At 46.0% G+C, this 25,105-nt stretch overlaps 1 protein-coding gene across 1 annotated transcript in view; it reads right to left on the reverse strand.

The window, feature by feature from the left end:
* Positions 1-327: 327 nt before the first annotated feature.
* The window catches only part of CSMD2 (CUB and Sushi multiple domains 2), a 676,782-nt gene continuing 652,004 nt past the window's right edge, over positions 328-25,105 (reverse strand). Inside the window, exons 61-71 of the mRNA XM_057529595.1 lie at positions 23,390-23,563; positions 22,988-23,061; positions 20,072-20,183; positions 19,317-19,496; positions 12,080-12,142; positions 10,691-10,852; positions 9,075-9,187; positions 7,174-7,261; positions 5,621-5,759; positions 5,220-5,435; positions 328-2,306 (exon numbers count right to left, since the gene is read on the reverse strand). Coding sequence (XP_057385578.1) covers positions 5,276-5,435; positions 5,621-5,759; positions 7,174-7,261; positions 9,075-9,187; positions 10,691-10,852; positions 12,080-12,142; positions 19,317-19,496; positions 20,072-20,183; positions 22,988-23,061; positions 23,390-23,563 — 1,265 coding nt within the window. The 3' untranslated portion in view covers positions 328-2,306; positions 5,220-5,275. The remainder of the gene's footprint in view (positions 2,307-5,219; positions 5,436-5,620; positions 5,760-7,173; positions 7,262-9,074; positions 9,188-10,690; positions 10,853-12,079; positions 12,143-19,316; positions 19,497-20,071; positions 20,184-22,987; positions 23,062-23,389; positions 23,564-25,105) is intronic.

Raw genomic sequence — 25,105 nt, forward strand, 5'->3', positions numbered from 1 at the left:
AATGCAGGACCCCAGGGGGAAGCCTCATATACAGAGACAGATAAATTAAATGTATATACTGCAGACAAGCCAAGAAGGTGTGTAGATTACATATTTACAGCACTTGATGTTTTCTGAAAACCATATTTATACATTTTATTACATTTACAAAAAAGGCTTCCACTACCATTTACCTACAATAATGAAAAAAAATTTACACCTTTTTTTCTTTCTTTTTTGGTACTGTACAAACTTTGTATAATAAAAATATATCTCTGTACAAAAGATTTTTTTGTTGTTTTTGTTTTACTTTTTTTTTTTTTTTTTTTTTTAAGCCTCATGGGATGGCAGTGGGTATATGGTGTGAATGGTGGGTGAAGGGCCTAGTCTGCCCTGGTTGCTTCCAAGCCTCTGGAGGTGGAGAGAAAATGCCAGAGGTGGGAAAGGGTAATGCACAGCAGAGGGCTGGGCGCCGCACCAGCATGTGCTCCTTGGGCATCTTCTGGGACGTCACAAGGGGAGGGGTGGAGGCAGGGCTGGAGGAGGAGTCCACTGGTTGGTCTCAGAGGAGTGTAAGAAGGGGGGAAGGGAGCAGCCAAAGAGCTTCCTGCATTTGCTTCCAGAGAAAGAGAGAGATGAACATGTGAGTGGGTTTGTCTGGACTGGTCCTCTCCTGCCAAGCCCAGGGATGCTGTGACCCAGAGCAGGTGTGGACAGCTGGGCTCCTGCCATTGCCAGTTGCATCCACTGGAAATTGACACTCTCACTTCAGTCCATCTTCACATGAGTCAGATCTCATGGTTTCAACTCAGAATCTGCTTACAAACCAGGTGTCCCTGCCACTCCACTCCTGTATGTTTCTGTCATTCCAATATGTGATTGAACATCTGAGGCCAGCATGTCACACATGCACAGGCGCTTAAGCCCACGGGGACCTTCCCGAGGACAGAGAAAGGGGCTCTAAATGCCACAGTTTGATTCCCAAACTCATTAGCTTCTCAACAATACTTAAATGGAATTCATCAATGACCCAAGAAGGATAAAACAAAATTAATCAAACCTACTTGCAAGGAGCTGGAGAGAATATGCCTTATTCACGTCATTCTTTTGATTCAGAAGTTCCGAGGGCCTCTGTCTGCTATGGCGAGGGGCTGCTGGGAGCCGAGGGACCAGCACCAGCTCCAGGAAGCCTGGGTACCGGGTCCTTGCCCTGATGCTGCCAAGGTGGAGAGAACAGAACCCAGATAGGATGCATGGGTCCCCTGCCTGGCCCACCAGCCTTGGCCACAATCCTACTTAGAGATTCACCTACTCCTCCCCCTTCTAGACCCAGATTTCTGCAGCTGGTGTAGTGGACTTGGGAGTCAGACCCACACTTACTGTGTGGCTTGCATCTCTTCACCTTTCTGCCTTCTAATCCATCTGGAATACTATTTCCTACGTTCTGGGGTTGCTGTAAGGTCTAGAAATGAACCACCTAAAGTGTCAGGCACAGAGGAGAAACTCAGTCCACGGTAGCCATTATTTTTGGACCCTGGGGTTGTCTTGCTGTCCTGTCCCTTCCAGCACCTCTCCGATGCCTGCAGACTTGGTGTCCCTGTCTGGGCCACACACCTGTTTCTCTTCTCTTTGTCAGTTAACAGCCAGACTTGACCTTGGGCTCATGGCCGGCTTCCTGCCCTTACCTTCCCCAGACGTGCCCTACTTCTTCAGTGTGTTGCTTTCAGCCTAGGAGGACTTTTTAATTCACTGGGTTAGAGCTCAGTAAAATTATGTTAGAAAAAATAGAAACTGATTTCCAAACGATTTCTTAAGATTGTTTTCGGCCCTTGGGAACTCATTCTGTCGTTCTGCGGCTGGGACCGTCCACTTGCAGATGGCTGGTCTCTGCGTACCGACCGCCATGGGATGCATCTGCTAACACATCCACTGCATCTTCTTTATCTCTTCTCTGTGTTTGTGGGGAGCAGGGCATGGGGCATCTTTCACACACATTTCGCTTTTTTAAACTTCTGTGGTCTCTTCTGTAGGACTCAACTGAAGGAGAGGTATGTGTTTGTGTGTGTTCAGGCCCATACACACAAGTGCACACCCACAAAATCCTTTGCTGTTTTCAATCCATAACGTCCTTCCTCTGACGGCAGCCGGCCCCTCTTCCTTTAGGGCCCCGAGTCAGGGCGGAGTGGGTGTCCTCTCCAGGGTGATGGGGGCGGATGGTGGCAGGGCAAGGGCCCAAGTCCCAGCAGTAGCAGACACGGGCGGAGAGACAGACGAAGATGGGCACTGGGCACTGTGCCAGGGGAGCTTACTTCCTGTCCCCTGGAGAACTGGGAACAAACCGATCACACCAGAGTTTGTAAAACAATAGGCGCAGTGGGTGAGGGGTGGAAGCAGAAGAAGGCAAGAGAAAAGAGGCAAAGCAAAGAAGGAATAAGGGGAAAGAATGAAAGAAAATCAGTTGCCTTGATCTTTACCTTTGATTTTTAATCCTCCCGAACTAAGGGTGGAGGTGTAGGTAGGAAATATGCACAGAAGAATATATATTTTCCTGATGTCATTTTCTTCCCCCGGGCAGGGCCAACTTACCTGTCAGCCACAGGAGCCCTAGCGCCTAGGGGTTGCTACACTTTTAGGGGCCCAGGAAAGTGTTTTTAGTTTCTTTCAAAATCAGAAAGAAAAAAGTGAATATAATAATAATGGCCATGTAATAATGAATCCAGCCTGGATTATATTCATCTTTATAACAACATAGTTGTAAAGTACCATTTTAAATTTTAAACAGAGGAAAGGGTCCATGAAAGTCATAACACAGCCCTGCCCCTTGCCCTCTACTTGCTGACCCCGCAGGCCTTGATGACTTCCCCATGTGGGGTTTATTTTAATTTCAGCCATTCTTGTTAGGCATCATTTGAATTTATCACCTTGCCACTCATTTTAAATGTATGTGCGTCTATTCAGGGTGGTTTTTCACGCATCGCCTTCCTAAGCCAAGCAACACCTTCTCTGCTCCAGCTCCGGGAGGGCCGGAAGCGAGCAGGGGCCTTCGCGGAGAGCTGTGTGCTGGGCCGGATGCTCCGAGGCCTTGGATGTTGGCGAGGGGCAGTGCGAGGGCTGCCTAGACCTGGAGCAACCAACCCCAGGTGACCCAGAGGTGAAACCTCGTGCACACAGGCACCTGGGACCCAGCGGAGCCCCAGATGTGGAGTGGCGGTGAGGGTGTGTGTGCAGGTCTTGGGACGTTCTTGTTTCTTTCCTCTACTGTTCAATAATTCTGCAACTCAAAGTTTAGAGTCACTACAGATCACCTGTAAGGCCTGATTTATGTCATCAGAGGGGATTCTTCTTTTTTCGCTTTTGCTTTCTATTGGTATGAGTAGGAAAAAGTAAAGATGGAGCAGAAAGGTGAATCCTCAGAACTAATTTGGACAAGTTGAAATGATCCCACTGGAAGAATTTCTCCTCCTTCTTTAAATATTTGTTTTGGTGCAGAAAAACTCAATCAATTACTTATTTGTATTCAATAGTTGCCTTTATATATTCTGAAGATAATTTTTATTTCTTTATGTATAAATTATCTTAGTACCTACCATTTTAAGCTTAGACTTATGCAAGAGAGATGATCTAGAGAAAAAAATTGGACCCAAAGAGGGGAGGGGAGGATGGGGGGCAGGCTGGCAGAGTGCTTAAAGCTGGGATGTTTGAGGGCTGCAGCACTGCCTGGGCGTATGGTCTGAGACTCAGGCTGAAGTGGTGAAAATCCTCCTGGAGTTGATGTGAGGATGAAAGGAAGCAACGCACGCCAGGGACCGGGCAGTCAGTGCTGGTTAGTGGTTTTACAATCCCTTTCTCTCTCCTGGCATTTATCAGTCCCGCATTTCCCGCCAGCCCACCCCTCACACAGCCTGCTCCCTCCAGGAGCTGCATGCATGTCAGGCGGGACTGCCCATCGCATGCGCTGCCACAGACAGGAGCATGGAAGGAGAGCTGCCCTGCTTAGGGTCTGGCTGATGACCCCCTTGCCCTGTTGGAACCCCACCTCTCTGGGCACTGGGATACTTCTCCCCAAAGCCAGGCTCACTAAGGTCGGGGAGGCACCTGAGAGAGGGCACCTGCCTTCCCCAGAAAGTGGGGTCTGCAGGAGACGACACGGTTCTCAGAAGGGTGCGGCTTGCACACTTTGTGGGGACAGTTCCTGCAGGTTCCCAGGCCCCAGAAGGAGGGCTCTCGGTGAGGAAGGACACAGCGGGGAGTGGCCGTGCCTTCTAGACTTGTCAGCTCCTCCTGGCAGGCCTCGTGTGTGTGTGTGTGTGTGTGTGTGTGAGAGGGTGTCCAGTGGACCCACGGGAGCCTCCGTGTGTGTGTCTGCCCCTCTGTCTGTGTGATGGGGGACCCTCCTGCCTTGCCCAATGCCAGGGGTTGCAACTGCCCATCTATTACGCTCTCGGTGATGGATAGTTTTATATGTCAACTGCTTAGGCTCTGATGCCCAGTTGTTTGGTCAAACACCAGTCTAGATGTTGCAGTGAAGGAGTTTTTTAGATGTGATGAACATTTAAATCAGTAGACTCTGAATAAAGCAGATTACCCTCCATAATGTAGGTGGGCCTCACCAATTAGTTGAAGGCCTTAAGAGAAAGGATTTGAGGTCCCCCTTGAGAGGAAGGAATTCACCTCCAGACAGCCTTTGGGCTCAAGATTACAACCTCAGCTCCTGATGGAATTTCCAGCCTGCAGGCCTGCCCTGTGGACTCCAGACTTGCCAGCCTCACAATCCTGTGAGCTAATTCCTTAAAATAAATTTCTCTTTCTCTATATCTATATATATAATACAAACATACACACAATATGTACATATATCTCTCTCTAGAGAGTTTATATATATATGTACATATATATATGTATGCATATATTGTGTATATATATGTATCTCTCTCTCTCTCTCTCTCTCTGGAGAGTTCTGACTAATACACCTACTTGGATATTTTGCTGAGCCTAGTGGCTAAGAGCACAGTCTCTGGAGCTGCCTGCCTGGGATTGGATTCTGATCCTGCTTCTTATTAGCTGTGTGATCTTGGCCAAGTTAATTCCTTTCTCTGTGCCTCAGTTTTCCCATCTGTAAAAAGGGTGACAACAGTCTCCGACCCAGGTATGGAGGTGTCTGCCTCAGTGGCCAGCACAGGGCAGCACTGGGCACTCAGTCCCTCTCACACTGGACGTGTCTGTAGGGGTGTGTGTCTCACCAGCTGCCGGAGGTGGGGCTCTCAGTGGCGGTGACGAAGGCAGCCTGGCCTGGAGGCTATACCGCTGTACACACCGTGCTGACTGTGAGCTCCGCCTCGGTGGCCATGATGTCTGTGGGCTGGATGTTGCGGTCGTACATCGGGTTCTCAAACGTGGCCCGCACATTGGTGTTCTCGTGGCCAGCGTAGCCGTTGAACGGAACTTTGGGTCTTCTCCTGGGAATGAGAGAGAGTGTGACCAAGACGTCAAGAGAGGAGACTCGGGGCCCTAAGAGGAGAGGGAGGCTCTGTGTTCCCTTCAGAAGGTCACAGCTCGCCTGAGCCAGGAGGGCTCTGGGTGGGTCAGGGAAAGGGAGAGGGCCTGGCGCCCATCGTGCGACCTCCCTGTCCCTTCCCCGTACCTGTGCTTGTAGAGATAGAGCACAAAGCCCGCGATGATGAGCGCGATGAACGGCACCAGGATCGCGGCCGCCACCGAGCTGCTGTTGGACGCAAAGTGGCGGCCGATGGACTCGGGGTCTGATTCCAGCAGCCTGAGGTCTGCAAAGTCCCAGAGCAGAAACCTCAGGTTACAGACACAGTGGCCACTGCCGGGAAGGGTGGTGGGGCTTGGGGTGCTGGCCGGGGCCCTCCACCTGCCTCCCCCATGCACTGGGCCATCCTCCCTGGAGAAGGGTGGTCAGTCCACACGAGCTGGTCAGGCCTGGGGAAGCCAGTCTGCAGGAGAACCTGAAACCGTGTCCCAGAATAAAACCTTAAAAGAGAGCAGCCCCTTAGAAGCTTCCAAACATCTTTCGGCCATAGAAATTTTATCACATGAAACCTTACAAGGAAGCCAAAACATACAGCACACGAAGGTGGACCTGCTCTGGAGGGCGTGGCAGCGGTGCTGAAGTGCCTGCCCCCTAGGGTCTCCCCTCCTCCTCCCCGCCCCTCGCCCCAGACTGGGAGCGCTCAGAAGACCACGGTGAGAGCCTCTGCCCCTGTCAGCGAACCGAGGGGTCTGAGGCTCTGTCCAAGAGGGGACGGCTCTGCCCGGCACACTGGCAGTCAGCTGCGAAGCCAGAAGAAGAACTCGGTTTCCTGAGGTCTCTCTGGTGTGTAAGGGGCCAGGGAACTGCCTTCAAGTCTTTGAAGGGCTGCTGTGTGGAAGAGGGAGTGCTTTTACTCCAGGCAGCTAAGAGGATAGAGCTAAGAATAACTCCAGGGGAGGAGCAGGGCGGAGTGGGAAGCACAGGGAAGCAGGTTTCCGCTTAGGACAGGGAGGAGCTTTCTGAAGGTCAGAGCTGCGAGAAAATGCAGTGTGCTGCCTCGGTAGACGGGGGGTCCCGGGGGACAGGGCAGTCAGCACCCGGGGTGTATAGAGCTGCCCATCAAGCACCCGGGCCTGCCTCCTGTCTCCCCCTGAACTGCTTCCCAGAAGCCTCCCCACATTAGAGGCTCTGAGTCAAGGCCAGTCTCTGGCGTGAGGATGCCTGACACTGAGGATGCTTGGTCCAGGGTAAAGATGCCGGGGAGGAACTCGGGAAGGAAGCCTCCTTGATGCTTAGTTTTCCCATCTGTAAAATGAGGACAGCAATACCACCCTTCCGGGACTGAGACTGCCCTGAGAGCCCCACGTTGTAATGCTCGGGGGGTCCCGGGGATGCCCGAGGGCTGGCCGGATAGTGTTGTGGGACGCATCTGAGACCCAATGTCCCTTAAGCTGGGGGCTCTCAACTCCAGGGCAGAGCATGAAACTGTTTGGCAAAAGTTGAGGGTATTATGTATTGCGCTTCTTTCTGGGGAGATATTACACAGCTTTTATCAAAATCTCAAAGGCGTCCCTGATCCAAAAGAGGCTAAGAGCCCCTCTTGGACTGTTGAACTTCACCAAACCCCTGCCCTCTATGCCAACATACAAGTTCCTCCGCCACCCGCTCAAGCTTACACTCCAGGGACAAACGCTAGTTACCAAGTCTTTGAAAGCCGAACTGCCCAAAGCCTTGGCCCTTGACAGCGCCTTGGTAAATGAAGGTGCCTCCGGAGGACTCTGAGGAGACCTGTGAGGGCGGGAGCAGACAGAGTAAGATGGGAGGCACGCCGGGAGGAGCTAGAGGCCTGGCCAGCCAGGCCGGAGACACGCCCACAGGTACACGGTGCCAACAGCTGGGGTCACCCGCCGGCCTGTCACCTCCACTGACATCGGCTCTCTGCCCACACCCAGGCAATGGCGAGGTGCTGGGGATAGGGCAGGGGCTCCAACTGCTCATAGGAGGGAGGGAGACATTTTTATTTCTACTGGTCGAATCACTTAATGGGAACAATAACAGTACTTATGTCATAGGGTTGCTCTGCAGATTTATATGAGCTAATGTAGGTAAAGCACTTAGAATACTTAATAGGCCCTGAGTAAATGTTAGCTATCATTATTGTGATGAAAAACTGAGTTTTAGAGCACCGCGGAGCAAACCAAACCATGATTAAAATATATCTAGCAGATTGAATGTACTTTGGAAAGTTCATCCCAGTTCCAATAGCTATTAATTTGGGGGCGGGCAGCTGGGGCCATAACTCCTCCTCGCTCTGTCTGTTCTTGCCTCTGCGATGCTCGTGTACCAGACACAGACACGCAAACTTGTAGGCTGGGGACCGCTCAGCCGAGGGCGTGCTTGCTTTGAGGATGCTTGTGCTACCGGGGTTCCTTCTGACTCATGCTCCATCCCCAGGTGCAGCCCTCTGTCTGTTGTGCTTTAGGCTGACCCCCGCTCCTGTCCCCCCAAACACACCCTGGGTGACAGAGAAGTGGGCCCGATTGTTGGCTGTAGTCCCAGGCAGCCCTTCCGGCTGTTCCTGGCCCTCCAGAGTGGCATTTACACGTAGCCCTTGGCCCGCACTCTAGCTCCAGCTCCCAACTTTACCCTTGTTCTCTCCCCTCTGGCCATCCTCCCAGCACAATGGAGTCTGCTGTCCTGGCACAGCTTTTGGACTATTACTATTGACGCCAGCCAGGACCAGGATACCCGAGGGGATCCATAGAATACTCTCAAGAATCCCGAGGAACTAACCCCATGTACCAGCCCCTGGAGAACCACTTGCTTCTCGTGTGATTATCAGCAAAGTCACTCAACCCACAGCCCTCTACCAGCTAGCCTTGTCCGTGAGGATCCACCTTGACGCCTCAGCTCTCTGCTCCTCTGGCCCCGTGACCTCTTCCTCCTTCCCACCCCTCCGCTTCTAGCTTCAATCATCCAAGACAGGGAAGCTGAGGATGTGACAGATGACCGCTCCACTCCCCTGCCTGTGAGATTGGAAGGTATGCGCAGAGGAGTGTCACTGCAGAACTTCCACCCGAAGAATGCCTTTGCATGGAACAAGTCTTTCCCACAAGGGAATGCAAGAGAGTTGTCTCCTTTCCCCCAGTTCCTGGTGTCTCAAGCTGTGCTCAATCACCCACAACAGGCATCCTCAAACATGAGAAGATGTTCAGTGTGCATCTGGGCCTCACCACCTTCTCCCAGCTCCCACCACCACATCGTGACCTTCAACTTGCTTGAATTTACTCATGTACTGCCAGCCTCCAATCTCTTGCTTTCCGCTCACACATCAGAACCTACTTCATCTCGCTCAGATGCACTGACCTTTAGACTCTCAGCCTCCTGGCCCTTGCCATGTTTCCCTTTGCTCACTTCACTAGCAGATGAGGACTCCCTTGTTCTCAGTCCTGGCCCCAAAGAAACCCTCCTCCGAAGTTTCCATGTTGATCCTAAGAGTTACCAACTTCTCCCCTCCTCCTCCCTACCAGTGATCTGGGAATCAGGGATGGGGCAAGGGCACAGGGAGGGCAAGGACTGAGTGAGGTTTTGCTGAACTTACATGCCCATCTAAGGCCCAGTGATCATCTTTGAACTTATTCACAAAGACCTCCACAGGCCCTGTAACCTGGTAAACTTGGAGGAGGAGATGGAAATCTTCTTTCTTGTAAGTTCCTGGGAAAAGAAAGTTCAGAGGGTACACTTGAAAGATCTAGGAAAATTTCAAAACCCAAGTCTGTGGGTCTGTGGGTGTGTGTCTGAGTGGGATTTCACGTGTAGATGTTGGTATATACATCCCATGTATAACTGGAGTTAGGTAAGTGTAGTGTGGCCTGTGAGTTTGTACAGGCTGAATGTGAGGATACACAAGAATGTGCATATGTGTTAATAATCAACTGGATTACTGACCTGTGGTTGTGCTCCTGTTTACACAGGCATGTGTGAGAATAAAGGGAATTGGATTTTGTATATGTTACGGGGTCAGTTAATGCATGGGTGTGCTTACAATTCAGTGGGTACAGGAATGCATGAGGGCATGTATATGGGAGTGTGTGAATGTGTTTAGGACTATGGCTTAGAGCAACTGAGTGAATATGAACGTTAGTTGTGTTTGTGTGTGTGTGCATGAATGAGTGGCTGTGACTGCATGTGGGGTTGTGTATTCATGTGTACAGTCATTCACTCATGCATCCATCGTTCTACCCATCTATTCGAATAAACACTTGCTTTCTAAGATATTCAGTTTTTCTGATTATAGAAAATTTGAAAACTGGGGAAATTTTGGAAAATGCAGAGATGCATGAAGAAAGAAAATTCACTCCTGATCTCACTTCTGAGAAATAACCACTGTTAATATTTTGGTGTAATTACTTCCAATTTTCTTTCTTATGAATATATTTTTTTCCTTCAAAAACTGGAGTTCCATTTTAAATGCATTGTAGTAGGTGTATTTTCTCCCAAACTGGTATAATATTTTATCCAGCAGACACACTATAATTAATATATCCATTTCTTTTGAGACAATTTTCTATTCCCAGGTTTTATGTTATGGAAATAGCCCTGTAATGTGAACATTCTTTATTGGTAAATGTTTGATTCCCTCTATAACTATTTCTTATGATAAAAATTCGTAGAAGTGTAATTAATGGGGCCAGTCATTTTCATGGCTCTTGATACAAGTTGCCAAATTATTTTCTAGAACTATACTATTTTATACTTTGACTAGCACTGCATTAGTACCTTCACTGGGCTAGCACCAGAGTTTATTGTTTAAAAAAATCATAGTGGGATAAGGGAAAAGTGACATTTTATGTTTACTTTTTTTTGATTATTGTGAAAAATATTTTTCCATTTGTTTATTAACTGTCTGTACTTTGGCTTCTGGGAGTTCTCTGCCCCTATTTTTGGTTCAGTTTTTAGGGATATCCATCTTTTTCTTTATTTGTAAGAGTTCTTTGTATGTTCAATTTATTAATGTTTGTCATCTAACCATTTCCCTTTAGTCTGTGGTGCTTTTATCATGTAAACAAAGATGAATAGACATTTCCTCTTCCCCTGCCTACCAGACTAGCCCTCCAAGATAGTACAAGGAAGTGACAGTAGACTCGTTCTTGTGAAGAGCATGTGCCCATCACCCATACCATCTGCAGGCTTTCCTGGAGGTGGCCTGCACCTTACCAGCCAAGTGCAGCTCCACGCCGCTGTGGTCAATCATGGTGGCGTTGACCTTGCTGTTGATGACCTGGAAACCAGTCACTCTGAGCATGGCTGGCTGCTTCTTCCCCTGGTACTCATAGGCCCCTTTCCATAGGGAATTCTTGGCAAAGACATCCCCAGGAACTAGAGGAATTGAGAAACAGATGTGAGAGGGGCTTTCATGTGTGCTGGTAGAATTGAGGGCACCTGATGATTGACCCCAGTTCACTCCCTGAGATTGTTTTCCCCAACATCTAACACGCAGGAGGTGGTGGAGTGTTCTGGCCTCCTTGTGATGCTCTGTGTCTCAGAGTTGATGGGTGGAGGGAAAGAGAGAGAGAGAAAGAAAGTGGATAAAGAAAAAAGAGAACATGAGGGGACGGGGGAATGAACTAGAAGAAAGAAGAAAATAAAAGGAGGGAAGGGGTTGAAAAGATGGAGAAAGAGAAAAAGAGAGGAGAGAAAACCAATGTCATAAGATAGGAACATGGACTAATGGAGTCAGGCAGATCTGGAGTCTCATCTGGGCTGTCAATTATCAGTTGTTTGATTACATACAAGAGTCTCCACTTTCTCACCTGTGTAGGCCACATCTGTAGTTCTGTAAATGGGGCTGTCCTGCTTATCTCGTCAGGGGCTGAATGATTGTATGTCACATGATGTTGGGCACATAAAAGCATATAATGAATGATAGCAACCAAAATTGTTATTTACCCTTATAATAATTTTCTAAGGAGAGTATTATGAGCCTTATTTTAACAAAAGGTAAACTGAAGCTCAAAAAGTGAAGTTTCTTTGTCCAAGGACACAGCTGGTCAGTGACCAAAATGGAACTTTAATTGAGTTTGATGCCAAATGTAGTTTTCTTTCTTGTATAACACACATGCTAGTATGGTAAATAAAAGTATAAGGTTCAAAAAAGGATATGATAGCCTAGAATAATTTTGCATTGGTCAGGCCATACCTGCAGTTCTGTGCCCAGTTCTGGACCTCACACTTTGAAAGACACAAAACTTGTCTTAAAAATGTAACCATTTCCAGCAAGCTCCCTAGGCAGGACCTGGGTGTATGTGTCTGACCACACACTGGCCAGCCCTGTGCCAGAAGGGGTTGGCTCCAGAGCTTGAAGCTCTGGACATGTTTCTAGAAGGCTTTGGCTCTCAATTCTGGATGCAGTTCCTGCTTCCTTCAAGCTCACTTCCTCCTGAGGTCTGCCTGGGGTTGGGAGGTGGGTGGGGAAATCTGTTCGGCTCTATAGACTGTTTTCACACCCTCCTATTGGGTACACAGAAACTCACGTGCATGTTTCTGGGTAAGTAGGTGAAGGAAGCAATACCAGTTTCTTGAGCCAAAGATCTAGACCATACCTACCTGAAGCTTGAGTGAGCGGAGGCTCCCGGGCAGTGTTGATGGGTCTCCCACTGGGCCGGACCTCTGCTGGGGAAAGAGAATGGAAGAAAACAGGTTCACCCTCTGGTCTATGTTCTATTGGAAAAATAATGGCCATCTCTCTGACATTAGGTCAATGGGTTCTTTGAGATCTTGCTTTGGACTTATCCTCTTAGACCAGGAGGTGGACTACTTTGTCTGGTGAGATATAAAGGGTTAAAAGGAAATCCATTTACCATTTATAGACATTGAAATATTAAGCAAAAAATTAGAATATAGCTATATATGTGATTTTTTATTACTGCATTAAATAACAGGATCTAGTAGTAGGTCCAGTAACTATTCTAATCTTCAAGTAGTCAGGAACATAAACAACATTTCTTTCTTTTTTTTGTCCATGCCACACGGCATGCAGGATCTTAGTTCCCTGATCAGGGATTGAACCTGTGTCCCCTGCAGTGGAAGCACGGAGTCCTAACTACTGTACCGCCAGGGAATTCCCAACAACATTTTGTGATATTCATAACTATTGTAGTGTAATGTGGAAATCTCTGCAGTTTCTACTGGTGACAGATTGATAGGTATTGCTAACACTACTACAAGTTTTTGTCTATATCCTAAATTAAAGAAATGCTAAATTTCAGTAAAAGGTAAAGGAAAATAAAGATGTCTATTTCCCATCCTAGCACACAGATCTGCTGAATGCCGCTACTGAGGACTCTTGGTTGAAGGGTCTCTGCTTTCCCCCCAGAGGTCTGGCACAAAGGACGGCCTTCCGCCAATCAAAAGTAAAGTGCCTAAGTCCTGGTAAGGGTTTCAGTGGAGTGCTTCCCTCCCTTGGAGTCACGATATTAAGACAGAGAAGCCCTCACAGGCAAAGGCAAAAGGAGAAGGCTTTGGGCCTGAGCCCGACAGCCTAGGTTCTGGTCCCAGCAGTGCTACTTAGTGATTGTGTGACCTCAACTAGTCACGTCACCACTCAGAGTCTTGTCTCCTCATCTGAAACATGGGAAAATACTGAAACATATCTCACAGGTCTATGCTGAATAAATGTGGTTATGAACGCGAAAGTCACAGTCAATAAATATTAATGTCTTTTCTTCTTTTGCAGAGAAACAACAGAAATATCTGTCTTGTTACCAAGTAAAGGCGGGGGGACTCCCCCTACTGTCTCCAACTCTGAGGTCAGCTTATGTTCGGGTGTACGGAAGGCTGTGGACATATTTTCCACAGTGACTCCATGAAGGTGCACCTCTGAACAAAATGCCTTTATTGTCTTAGGTTTTATGAGATGAAGGGAGCAAAGAGGGAGAAAGCATTTTTATGTGTCAGACACTGTGCTAGGCACTTTATTCATGTTATTTCATTTACTCCTTCTCTCAGAACTGTGAGGTAGACATTATTGTCTTCATTTAATAGAAGAGAAACTTGTTAGAGGCAGAGAGGTGAAGGGACTTACCCAGGGTCTTACAGTAAGGGGTTGAGTTGAGATTCAACTGTATCTAAAGCATTTTGTATTTTTAAATGCAAGTACCTATTATAGCATTAAAAAAATACTTAAGAATAAATGTAACCAAGGAAGTGCAAGACTTGTATATTGAAAATTACAAACCATCATTGAAAGAAATTAAAGATCTAAATAAATGGAAAGATATCCCATGCTCATGGCTTGGAAGACTTAATATTGTTCGAATGGCAATACTCCCCAAATTGATCTACAGATTCAACACCATCCTTATCAAAATCCCAGCTGTCTGTTTGCAGAAACTGACAATCCAAACCTAAAATTCATATAGAAATAAAAGGGGCCCAGAATAGCCAAAACAATCTTGAAAAAGAAGAGCAAAAAGGAGGACTTACACTTCCCAACTTCAAAACTTACTGCAAAGCTATAGCAATCAGGACTGGGCGGTAATGGCATAAGAACAGTTATACAGATCAATGGAATAAAACTGAGGACCTAATATAAGCTCACACATTTGTGGTCAAATGGTCTTTGGGTGTCAAGACAATCCAATGAGGGAAGAATAGTCTTTTCAACAAATGGTGCTGGGACAATTGGATATCCGCATGCAACAGCATGAATTTGGACCCCAAAACTCTTAGAAGAAAACACAGGTACAAATCTTTGTGACCTTGGATTAGGCAATGGTTTCTTAAATATGATAGTAAAAGCACAAGTAAACCTATAAAATATAGATACATTGGAGTTCATCAAAATTAAAAGCTTCTGTGTTTAAAAGGACACCAACAGGAAAGTGAAAAGATCCAAACTCATCAAATTGCATACATTAAATATGTGCAGTTTTTGTATATCAATTATATCTCAATAAGCCTGTAAAAAATCCACACCTGAAAAAAAAGAAAGAAAAAAATTAACACAGGATAAAATGGAGTTTAAATTTTAGGTGATGAATGAAATAAAAAAGAAAGTACTGTAAATTAAAAAAAAAAAAGGCAGTGAAAAGACAACCCACAAAATGGGGAAATATTTGCAAATCATGCATCTGATAAGGGTCTTATATTCTAGATATATAAAGAACTCTTGAAGGGACTCTGGACCAAGATGGCAACATAGGAGGCTCCTGAATTCCCCTCCTCCCACGGATACACTGAATGCTCAGAAGAAAACAGATCAATTCTCTCTGAGAGAAATCCAGAAACTAGCTGAGTGACACCTACACATTGGGTGACTGAGAAAATACCCACATCAAAACAGGTAGGAAAGGCTGAGACACATTCTTGAAATAAACCCCATCCCTGGCACGGCACCAAACAATCAGGAGGGACTCCCAACTCCCAGCTTTTCCCTGAGAGTGTTGAGTTTGTACCACACATCTAGCACCCTGACTTTTAAGGCTGCCACCTGAGGGATGGGTGCCCAAATCACCTAGTTCTGAAGGCCAATGGGGCTTGGAGCTTGTGTTCATGAGTTCCACAGGACTACAGCAAACAAGGAAGCCATTTTTAAATAGACACAGTAGAAACCCCTGTGGCAATATACCTGGTCTCACACTGAGGGAGCAGGTAAAAATGCACATCTCCCAGTTTCTCCCTGGAAGGGGTCTGACTGCATACTTCTCCAACTGTTGCCTGAGAGTCTACTTCTAATCAGCCTGCATCTAGGTGCTGACCTCTGTGGGACACTGATGGGTCTTGGTACACCCTCAACTACTGGCAGCCGCTAGGAATAAAGACGACAGCTTGGACAATCACAAAGGTTTGGGAGGCACCAGGAGACTGGGCTGCACTGACTGATGAGGTTCATTGCCTAAACGAGACCGGTCTGTGAAGATTGGGAGAGCTGCCTGTTTTATCTAATGAGTAGAAACCAACACAGAGAATCAGGGAAAGTGAATCAACAGGGGAAAATGTTCCAAACCAAATAATAAGATAAATCTCCAGAAACGGATCCTAATGAAACAGTGATAAGTGATTTACCCAATAGAGAGTTCAAAATAATGGTCATAAAGATGCTCACTGAGGTCAGGAAAGCAATGCACAAAGCAAGAATTTCAACAAAGAGAAAATATTTTAAAAGTACCAAATGGAAACCATAGAGCTGAAAATGTAATAATTGACCTGGAAAATTCAATAGAGGGGTTAAACAGCAGGGGTTTAAGTGGAAGTGAAAATCTAACATAAAAACACATGAAAGTATAAAACTCACTGGTAAAGATAAATATATGATTAAGTTCAGAATACTCTAATATTGTAATGTTAGTGGGTAAATCACTTGTAACTCTAGTATAAAGGTTAAAAGACAAAAATGGTAACAATAACTGTAACTACAATAATTTTTAATTGGTATACAATATAAAAGATGTAAATTGTGACATCAAAAACATAAAATGTCGGGGAGTGTAAAAACGTAGAGCTTTTGTAAGCATTCCAAGTTAGGTTGTTATCAGCTTAAAAAAAGACTGTTGTAAATATGTGTTATGTAAGCTTTGTGATAAACACAAAGCATAATCTACAGTAGATATACAAAATATAAAGTGTAAGGAATCAAAACATTGCCCTTGTACCAAAGCCAGACAAGGACACTTCAAGAAAAGGAAATTCCAAGCCTGTATCCCTGATGAACATACACGCAAACATCCTCAAGAAAATATTAGTAAACCAAATGAATGGTACATTAAGAGGATCATACACCATGATCAAGTGGGATTTATTCCTGGGATGAAAGGATGGTTCAATATACGCAAACCAATAAATGTGATACTTGCGCACTGTTGGTAGGAATGTAACAGTGTGGAGGTTCCTTCAAGAATTAAAAATAGATAATGTGTAATCATAAATGTAAAGGATCAATAGTCAAATCTAATGTATAATTATGTAAAGGAATAATACGAAATTTTAAAAAGCTGTGTTGCTATTATAGAAGCAGACATGAATAGTAGATATTCTCTGTAATGAAGAAAATAATAATGTAAACCAATACAAGGATAGAGATTTTTATTCTATAAAAAAAAGAATTAAAAATAGAAATACCATATGATCCAGCAATTCCATTTCTATGTCTCCAAAGGAAATGAAATCTCTGTCTTGAAGAGATGTTCACTGCAGCATTATTCACAATAGCCAAACTATGGAAACAAACTAAGTGTCCACTGATGGATGAGTGGATAAAGAAAATGTGGTGTATATATACAATGGAATATTATTCAGCCTTAAAAAGAAGGAAATCCTGCCATTTGTGATAACATGGATGAATTTGGAGGACATTATGCCAAGTGGAATAAGCCAGACAGAGAAAGACAAATATTGCATGCTACTACTTACATGTGGAATCTAAAAAGTCAAATTTATAAAAAGAGAGTAGAATAGTGGTTGTCAGGGGCTGGGGAGAAGGGGAAATAGGGAGAGGCTGGTAAAAGGATACAAGCTTTCAGTTATAAGATGTATATGTATAACATGGTAACTATAGTAGATAATACTGCATTGTATAATTGAAATTTGCTAAGAGAGTAGAACTCCTGTTATCTCACCAAAAAAAAAAAAAAGATAAATATGTGAGGTGATGGATGTGTTAACTTAACAGTGGGAATCCTTTCACAATGTATATCAAATTATCATGTTGTATACCTTAAATATATTTCAATTAGTTTGCCAATTATACCTCAATAAAGCTGGAAAAAAGAAATCAACAGGACATAAAGGAGTTCTTACAACTCAACAAGAAAAAGACAAATAGCCCAATTAAAAAATGGGCAAAGGATTTGAATAGACTTTTCTCCAAGGAAGATACACAAATGGCCAATAAAGAAATGAAAAGATGCTCAACATTATTAGTCATTAGGGAAATGTAAATGAAAACCACAATGTAATACTACTTTATACCCACTTAGGATGGCTATACGCAAAAAGCTGGACAATAATGGGTACTGGCAAGGATGATGTAGAGAAACTAGACCCCTGGTGCGTTGCTGGTGGGAATGTAAAGTAAGTGTAAAGGCACTTTGCAAAACGGTTGGACAGTTCCTTACACTGTTAAACATTGAGTTATTCTATTCCTGGATACATACCCAAGAGAATTGAAAACATATATATATACAAACAGAACATGTACACTTATGTTCAAAGTAGCATCATTCATAATGGCCCCAAAGTGGAAACAACTGAAATGTTCATCAGTGGACAAATGGATAAACAAAAGGTGGTATATCCATCAATAGAATATTATTCAGGTCTAAAAAAGAATGAAGTAATAACACGTTACAACATGGACGAACCTTGAAAAAATTATGCTAAGTGAAATGATCCAGACACAAAAGGACAGATATCATATGATTCCACTAACATGAGGTACCTAGAATCAGCAAATTCATAGATATAGGAAATACAATAGAGGTTATGAGGGGCTGGAGAGCAAGGGGAATGGAAAGTTATTGTTTAATGGGTACAAAGTTCTTGTTTGGGAGGATGAAAAGATTCTGAAAATGGATAGTGGTGATGGTTGCACAATATTGTGAATGTACTTAATGCCATTGAATTGTACACTTTAAAATGGTAAATATTATGTTTTGTATATTTTACCACAATTAAAAGTTAAATGTACCCTAAAAAAGAAAAATTATACCACTACCATTTGTGGAACATAAATATTACTTTCCCTAAATAAAAGAAATTTACAACAATTCATACAATGAAAATACATTATTAAATTCTAGCTCTGATAAAGGCTCTGAACCTGAAGCCTTCTCTCTCTGAGGGGCAGGACAGCAGAGTACTTAAGAGCATGGATTCTGAAGTTAGACCTGCAGGGTTTGAATCTCAGCTCTCTCCCTTTACCAGCTGGTGACCTTGGGGCATGTTACTTAACCTCTCTGTGCCTCAGTTTCCTCATATATTAAATGAGGATATGAGTAACACTTGCCTCACAGGATGACTGCAAGGATTGAGTTAGTACACGAAGTACTTAGAACAATGCCTGGAATGTGGTGAGGTGAGGTCAGCACCTGTAAGAGACAGCTGAATGCCATCCTAGCACCAAAGCCATCCTTTATCCTTGCTAGATTCTTTACTTAAGACTGGACTCAGATTACCTTCTCCAGGAAGCCTTCCCTGATTCTCCCCTCCCCCTTAGGCTGAATTAGTGCCCTTCCCATCAACCCCACAGCATTCAGTGCATCTCTATGTTCCTGAAGGTACTGTTATATCTGATAATGTGTGTGTCTTCCACAGCTGAATGTGAGCTCCTTTAGGGCAGGGTTTGTGTCTTTCACGTCCCCATCCCCTATGCCCAGCACAGCCACGCACAGTGATAATGCTTAATAAATAGAGAACAAATGAATGAAGAAGAGGGGGAGGGAGGTCTGAGACATCGCGGTAACCCTGAGGGATCTGTGAGTGGGTACTGTTTTATCAAGGTTATGATATGCATATATGCGTAACGTGTTATTCCAGTTTAGTAGAACACAGAGCTTTTCTCCGTCTGATGATTAAGTATAACCCTTAGACTACTGTATACTTAACACTGGGCAGAGTGTTTAAGCTCAAGCAGAAGGTAGCAAGGTAAAACTTGGGATGGCTTCACTCTGTGCCTCTTTAGACTACTCTGGTTTCATCTCCTAGACTCAACACCTCAGAAAATCAGAAGCAGGCTCCAGCTTCCAGAAATCACATTTCTTTCTTCTCTTTGGCCCTCTTTCACTCAAGCTCAGCTGTCCCCTTTGGCCCCCCACCCTGGAGAAGCTCACCGAGGGGGCACACTCACCCAGGCAGACGGGCGGTTTGCCTGTCCAGCTGCCATCTGCTTTGCATGTGCGGTGCTCGGAGCCACCCTTGAGGGAGAAGCCCTCCTGGCAGGAATAGATGAGCGTGTAGCCCATGGAGGGCAAGTCCAGGGCCCCAACGTTGGCATGCGTCGGCGTCTCCGGCTGCTTGCAGTGGTGGGCTGGGTGACAGGGAAGACGCTGCTGGGAGACGAGGGTCTCCAGGAGGCCTCTCCACCATTCCCCTGTGCCTTGATGGACCACCCCCTTCCTTTCCCTTATGGGCCCCTTTCAGGTCCAGCATCCCCTCCCCAGCCCCAGCCCCACCCCAGCCTTGATGTCTATACGAGTGGCCAAGATGGAGATCGTGTGGATATTGGCTCAGTCAACCCTGGGGGAACCTAAACCTGCAGCAATTTTCCTGAGGGAAAAGGAGTAATTGTGGTCAAAAGCCTGAAATCTTCCATCCTGAGGGCAGGCCTCGTAGTTGTTAGTATTTGCTGCCATGGGAAAGTTCTTTCTGTTTCTTTGCGAAGGCATAGGAATTGCCTTCAAATATCAGAAAGGCTTCTGTGTGTAAATATCTTCTGTGGGGCTCCAAGGGGTAAGGAGTACAAAGAGACCAATACTGGTCCCCGTGAGGAGTTGTGAGCTCTCTGTCATTCAGGGCATTCAAGCATCTCCTAGATGCCCAGCTGGGGGAGACTATGAGTTGCCAGGAGGAGTTGTCTGGGCTATAGGTGAAGTTTGCACTCACAGACACAGTCGGGCGGGGTTCCGCTCCAGGTCAGGTTGGGGAGACAGGTCCTGGTGGTGGAGCCCTGGAGCAGGTAACCTTTCTGACAACGGAAGAGCACGGTGCTTCCAACCTGCGGCCGGGACGAAGTTCCCACAATCACCTTCCATCCAGCGACGCTTCATCCCTGTCACCTGACTGCTTACTTTCCCATGACGTTACTCCTACCCACCCTTCTGTTTCTCTGCCTGATTAAATCTTATTTATTCCTTGAGGCAGCTTACATTATGCCTCTTCCACAAGGCCTCCCCCAGTTCCCTGGGCCAGATCAACACTCTCGTGGGATATATCATATTCTGTTGCGGGAGGCTAAGTGCCTGACCCAGAATCAGAAGACCCTGGGTTTGAGTTCTGGCATCTACATTTACTCACTGGATGCCAGGCTGCACAAAACTCTCTATACCTTAGCCTTCCTGTGTCGAGCTGGGATGAGTAGCCCTGCCACACTATGCTGGAATGTTGTGACACTCAAATGTGAGGGTAGATTTGAAAGCATTTTATAAAATGTGAAGAACTGTGCAAAGTAGAATATTACTGTGTGTGTCTCTTCCCTCCATGAGTCTACAAAGTCTTTTAGGACATGTCCCCTACAGAACCTGGAGCTATACTTTCTAAACAATCTCTTGAGCAGAATTGCTACCCTCCCTGCATCCCTTCCTCTGCTCCACTAGCCCCTCACCGTCTGACTTGACATTCCCTGCAGCCACCAGCTCCATCTCTCCATCTCTAATCCGTGTGGCACGAAGCTGCCAGATCAGCTTCCTAAACTGCAACTGGGATCACACTATTTCCCAGCTCAAAACACTCACGTGTCTCTGTTACCTCTGGGAGCAAACTGAAACGCAAGGTGAAACCTAATTTCCGCTCCCTTCCTCCACACCCATCACCTCATTCAGCAAATGGTACCCCTATCCACCCAGTTGGGCAAGTCGAAAACTTCAAGTCATCCTTGATTCCTCCCTTTCCTTCAACCCCTCCATTCAATCCTTCAAGAAGTCTTCTTGGTTCTACCGACAAAATACCTCCCGATCCCTTCACATCTCTCTATGTTCACTGTCGCTACCCCGGCTCAGTCCCACCCTCATCTTTCTCTCAAGATGCTGCAATAATGTCCTATTTGTCTAAGCGCTTCCATTCTTAACCCCTATTATTCATCCTCTCCTCAGGGTCCTGAGTGATAGTTCAAATAATGGATCAGATTAAGTCACCTTCAAATGGTTTCCTATGACATTTAGAATAAAATCCAAAATGCTTATCATGGTCTTATCATGGCCCTATATGGCCTGGTCCATGCCCTTCTCTTTTCAAAATTTATTATGTGATATTTGGTGCATAGAAAAGAATATATAGCACATATACAGGCGTGAATCATCATAATAAAATGGACACTTTAAGTGGAGCCCACCACTCAACCTAAGGGTTACAACATCATTGACATGTTTGTCACCTGCGTGCTCCTTCCCTGCCCTGTTCCTCAGCTCCCCTCGGTGAAAACCAGTCTCTTGAATTTTGTGTTCTTCATTCCCTTGCTTAGTTAAAAAATAATTCTATCACATATGCCTATATATATCTCCAAACAATATAAATTTTTCTTGGTTTTAATCTTTCTAGAAATAGTATCCTACCACTTTTGACGTTCAACACTATGTTTCTAACAGTCATCCATGTTGTGTGGAGCTATAGTTCCTTAATTTTCACGGCTGCGTGATGAACCATCCCGTGGCTACACCAGGATTTTTCTCATTTCTTGGTAACACGTACGAGAGCGTCGCTGGGGTTGCTTACTCTGGGTCACAGGATGTGTGAATATTTAACTTCACAAGGCAGTGCCGGGTGGTTTTCAAACCCAGCCTAGCACTTCGGCTTCATGTCCTCCTCTCTCTTTATGTTTCCGACCCGCTGGCTGGCCAGCTTTCTGGTCCTGCAACCTGCCAAGTTCCCTGCCTGAGGCTCCTCTGCCCTGGCCATTGCCTCTGCTGGGAACGCCCCCCCCAGCTCTGCACAGGGCTGGCCCTTCCCACCATGGGCACCACAGTTCAAGTTTAGGAGGCCTCTTCCCTCACTCCGCGTCCTAAAACGGCAACTCCCCATCACACCCTTTTATATTATGCCATGTGTAGTGTCTATCGCTCACAGAAGTGATCTTGTTTATTTATTGTCACCAGCCAGGGAACTCCCGTAGAGCAGGCACTTGGGCTGTCTTGTTCCCTCTGTATTCCTAGCGCCTAGAATAGTTCACGACAGTAAATACTTGATAAATCCCATTGCTAGGTTAGATCCCAACCCGCCATTTCCGGCTTAGTCCCTGATATCCCCTGGGCACATTGGGGGCTCCAGTTCATTGTCCTGCCTTGAACACACCCATACTTCCCTGCTTCCTCCTGCTCAGAGGGTCCCATCCAGGCTGTCCACATCCTTTCCTTTTGAAGTGCATTCTGAGATGTGTCCCTGGAGCCTGTATCCTGCTGGGACGGGCCCACTGGGCAGGAGACTGTCTCCCATGTGGCACTTGCTGGCTCCCGCCACCCTGTCTGAGCCCCGTAGGGTATGGGTGCCCTGGGGACAGAAGGTCCATCTGTCTCTCTCATTTCTGTCCCTGCCCCAATCACGAGGGGCTTCTGGGAAGTGTCTGTGGAGCTACACGTGAGTCAGTTCTTCCACATCAGCTTCTCGGGGTTGGTGTAAACGCCTGCCTGTTTCTGAAGGGGCATGTTGTGCAGCCTGGCTTGAAGAAGCAGGCTGCTTTCTCTCTCCAGCTTCCAAGGTCTCATGCCCCCTAGTGCTGTCCTGAGGAAGGTCTCTGGGTCCTCTGAGACTGATGACAGTGACAAGAAGGGACAGAAGGCAGAAAGGCCCGATCTCGGTTGACCTCGTTACCTGGTAGCCCTGGGAATTGTTCTGTATCCCAAACTGTGGCACGCCAGGGTCCGCACACGTGGTCAGCGTGGGGTCTGGATTGCAAAACAAGGAAACAGACCATGGTCAGGGAAGCTTTCATCGCCCCTGCTCACTCTGAGAAACAGACACAGGATAGAGGATGGAGTCACGCCCTGACTTCCCTGCCCTTGGGAATCTCCGCCCCAGTCATGCCCCGGCTGACGATGATTCCCGGCAGCACATGCGCTCTGGCTACTTCACCTCCTGTTCTGAGTAGCTTAGAGGAGCGCTCGCCCCTTTTTGCAGATGAGACCGATGAAGACAGGGAAGAAAATTCATCATCTCGGGCTCCAAAGAAGGATGCCCACCAGCTGGGAAACTCTGCTCCCGGTCACCTCTCACCTATGCAGCTGGGCTGGGTGCCACTCCACGTCCCATCTGACTGGCAGAACCTCCGTGGAGAGCCCACCAGCACCAGAGGGGGCTGGCAGGAGAAGGAGACAGAAGACCTGTAGGAGAAGCCTCGGTCCTCTCTCCTGCCATGGGCCGGGACGCCAGGATCTCCGCAGAACACAGCTGGGAAGACGAGGGAGAAGGGCAGGTCCAAGTTGCTTTCTAGAACTCAGTCTGTTCGCCCCCCTTAACCCCCACCCAGCCTTTGGTCCTTGTACTGCTTTCCTCTTGGTTCCACTTGAACTCTGGCTGTGGGGCAGCCCTGGGTCAATGATTACACCTGCCTCAGTGCTGCTGTGTGTTTCCTCTCCTTTCCACATTCAAATGCTTATTAATAATCATATCCATGTAACAGAGTAACATTACAGGAAGTCTAGAACATGGAGAAAAAATAAACTATCATCGTACTACCCAAAACATTTTTTGCATTTTTGTGCTCATTCCCTGAACTGTTTGTTCAGTTGTATGGAAACTTGTGCATGGCTGCAAACCTGATGTCCAGGTGCTGTCACCCTTGCTTTGTTCACTTGATAATCTGTACACATTTCCCGTGTTTATGACATCATTATCGCTTATTGGCTACGTAAATTTGCAATGAGATGGTGTAACATGATTATCATAACCCTCACATTAGGCATTTTCTATTATTATAAAGTTACTTATGGCTTTTCTTTAACTCGTATTATTTTCTTAGGGGAATTCTCTAGGAGTGAACTTACTATCCTTAAGGGTTTGAGTGTGTTCGCAGCTCTTGATGCGTATTGCCAAATGTCTTTCCATAGACTGTGCATTTACCCTGCAGTGAGCAGTATCTGAGTGTGCCCATTTCATTTGCATCAGCAGAGAGTATCTTTAAAAATTGACTGTGGAAGGCCAAGTTCCCCGAGACATCACTTCAAGCATGAGGAACCTTCTTTATGCTATGGTGTGTGTGTGTGTGTGTTTACATAGAGTCATGAGGTTCACAATCAGGTGCGAAATCAAATGGAAGCCTGGCCCTGGAAGCTGCGGAGTCTGGATGGAGCAACCAGAAGTCAGTTAAAGGCTGAGCCAATTGGAAGTCACCACATCCAGGAAGAGGCAACTCAAAGAATAAGAAATACGAGTGGATGACAGAGAGCAGCTCAGTTTGGCTAAGAAGCAACGTGATGCCAATTAAAATAATGAGATATCTTTTTAAACTCCTCAGGCTGGTAAGTATTAAGAATATTGGCAAAATCAACTGTTAATGAGGGTGTGAGTCAAGAAATCTTCTCATCAACAGCTGGTGGGAGTGTAAACTGGGACGCCGTTTCTAGAAGACAGTTTGGCAACATGCGTCAAAATGTATAGCGTGCACACCAGCTGGCCCAGCATCCTCACTCCTAGGACTTCAACACAGGCATAAAGAAATGCTACTTTCGAGGCTATATATTGCAGAACTGCTTCTAACATGATTAAATTGGAGAAACCCAACTTCATCACCAGTAGGAGAAGATTAAACCAGTTGTGGCATATATAACAAGGGAATTCTTTAAAGCCATTAAAAATGATGATGTATAGATTAGTATGTATTGATAGAGCAACGGGCTGATGGCCTGTGAATGAATACAAGTTGTGAAGAGCATGATTCAGTACCATTTATAGAAAATTGCATACATACTGCTACACATGCAAAAATGCATA

The sequence above is a fragment of the Balaenoptera acutorostrata genome, chromosome 1 (assembly GCF_949987535.1).
Source record: "Balaenoptera acutorostrata chromosome 1, mBalAcu1.1, whole genome shotgun sequence".
In the NCBI taxonomy this organism is placed as follows: domain Eukaryota; kingdom Metazoa; phylum Chordata; class Mammalia; order Artiodactyla; family Balaenopteridae; genus Balaenoptera; species Balaenoptera acutorostrata.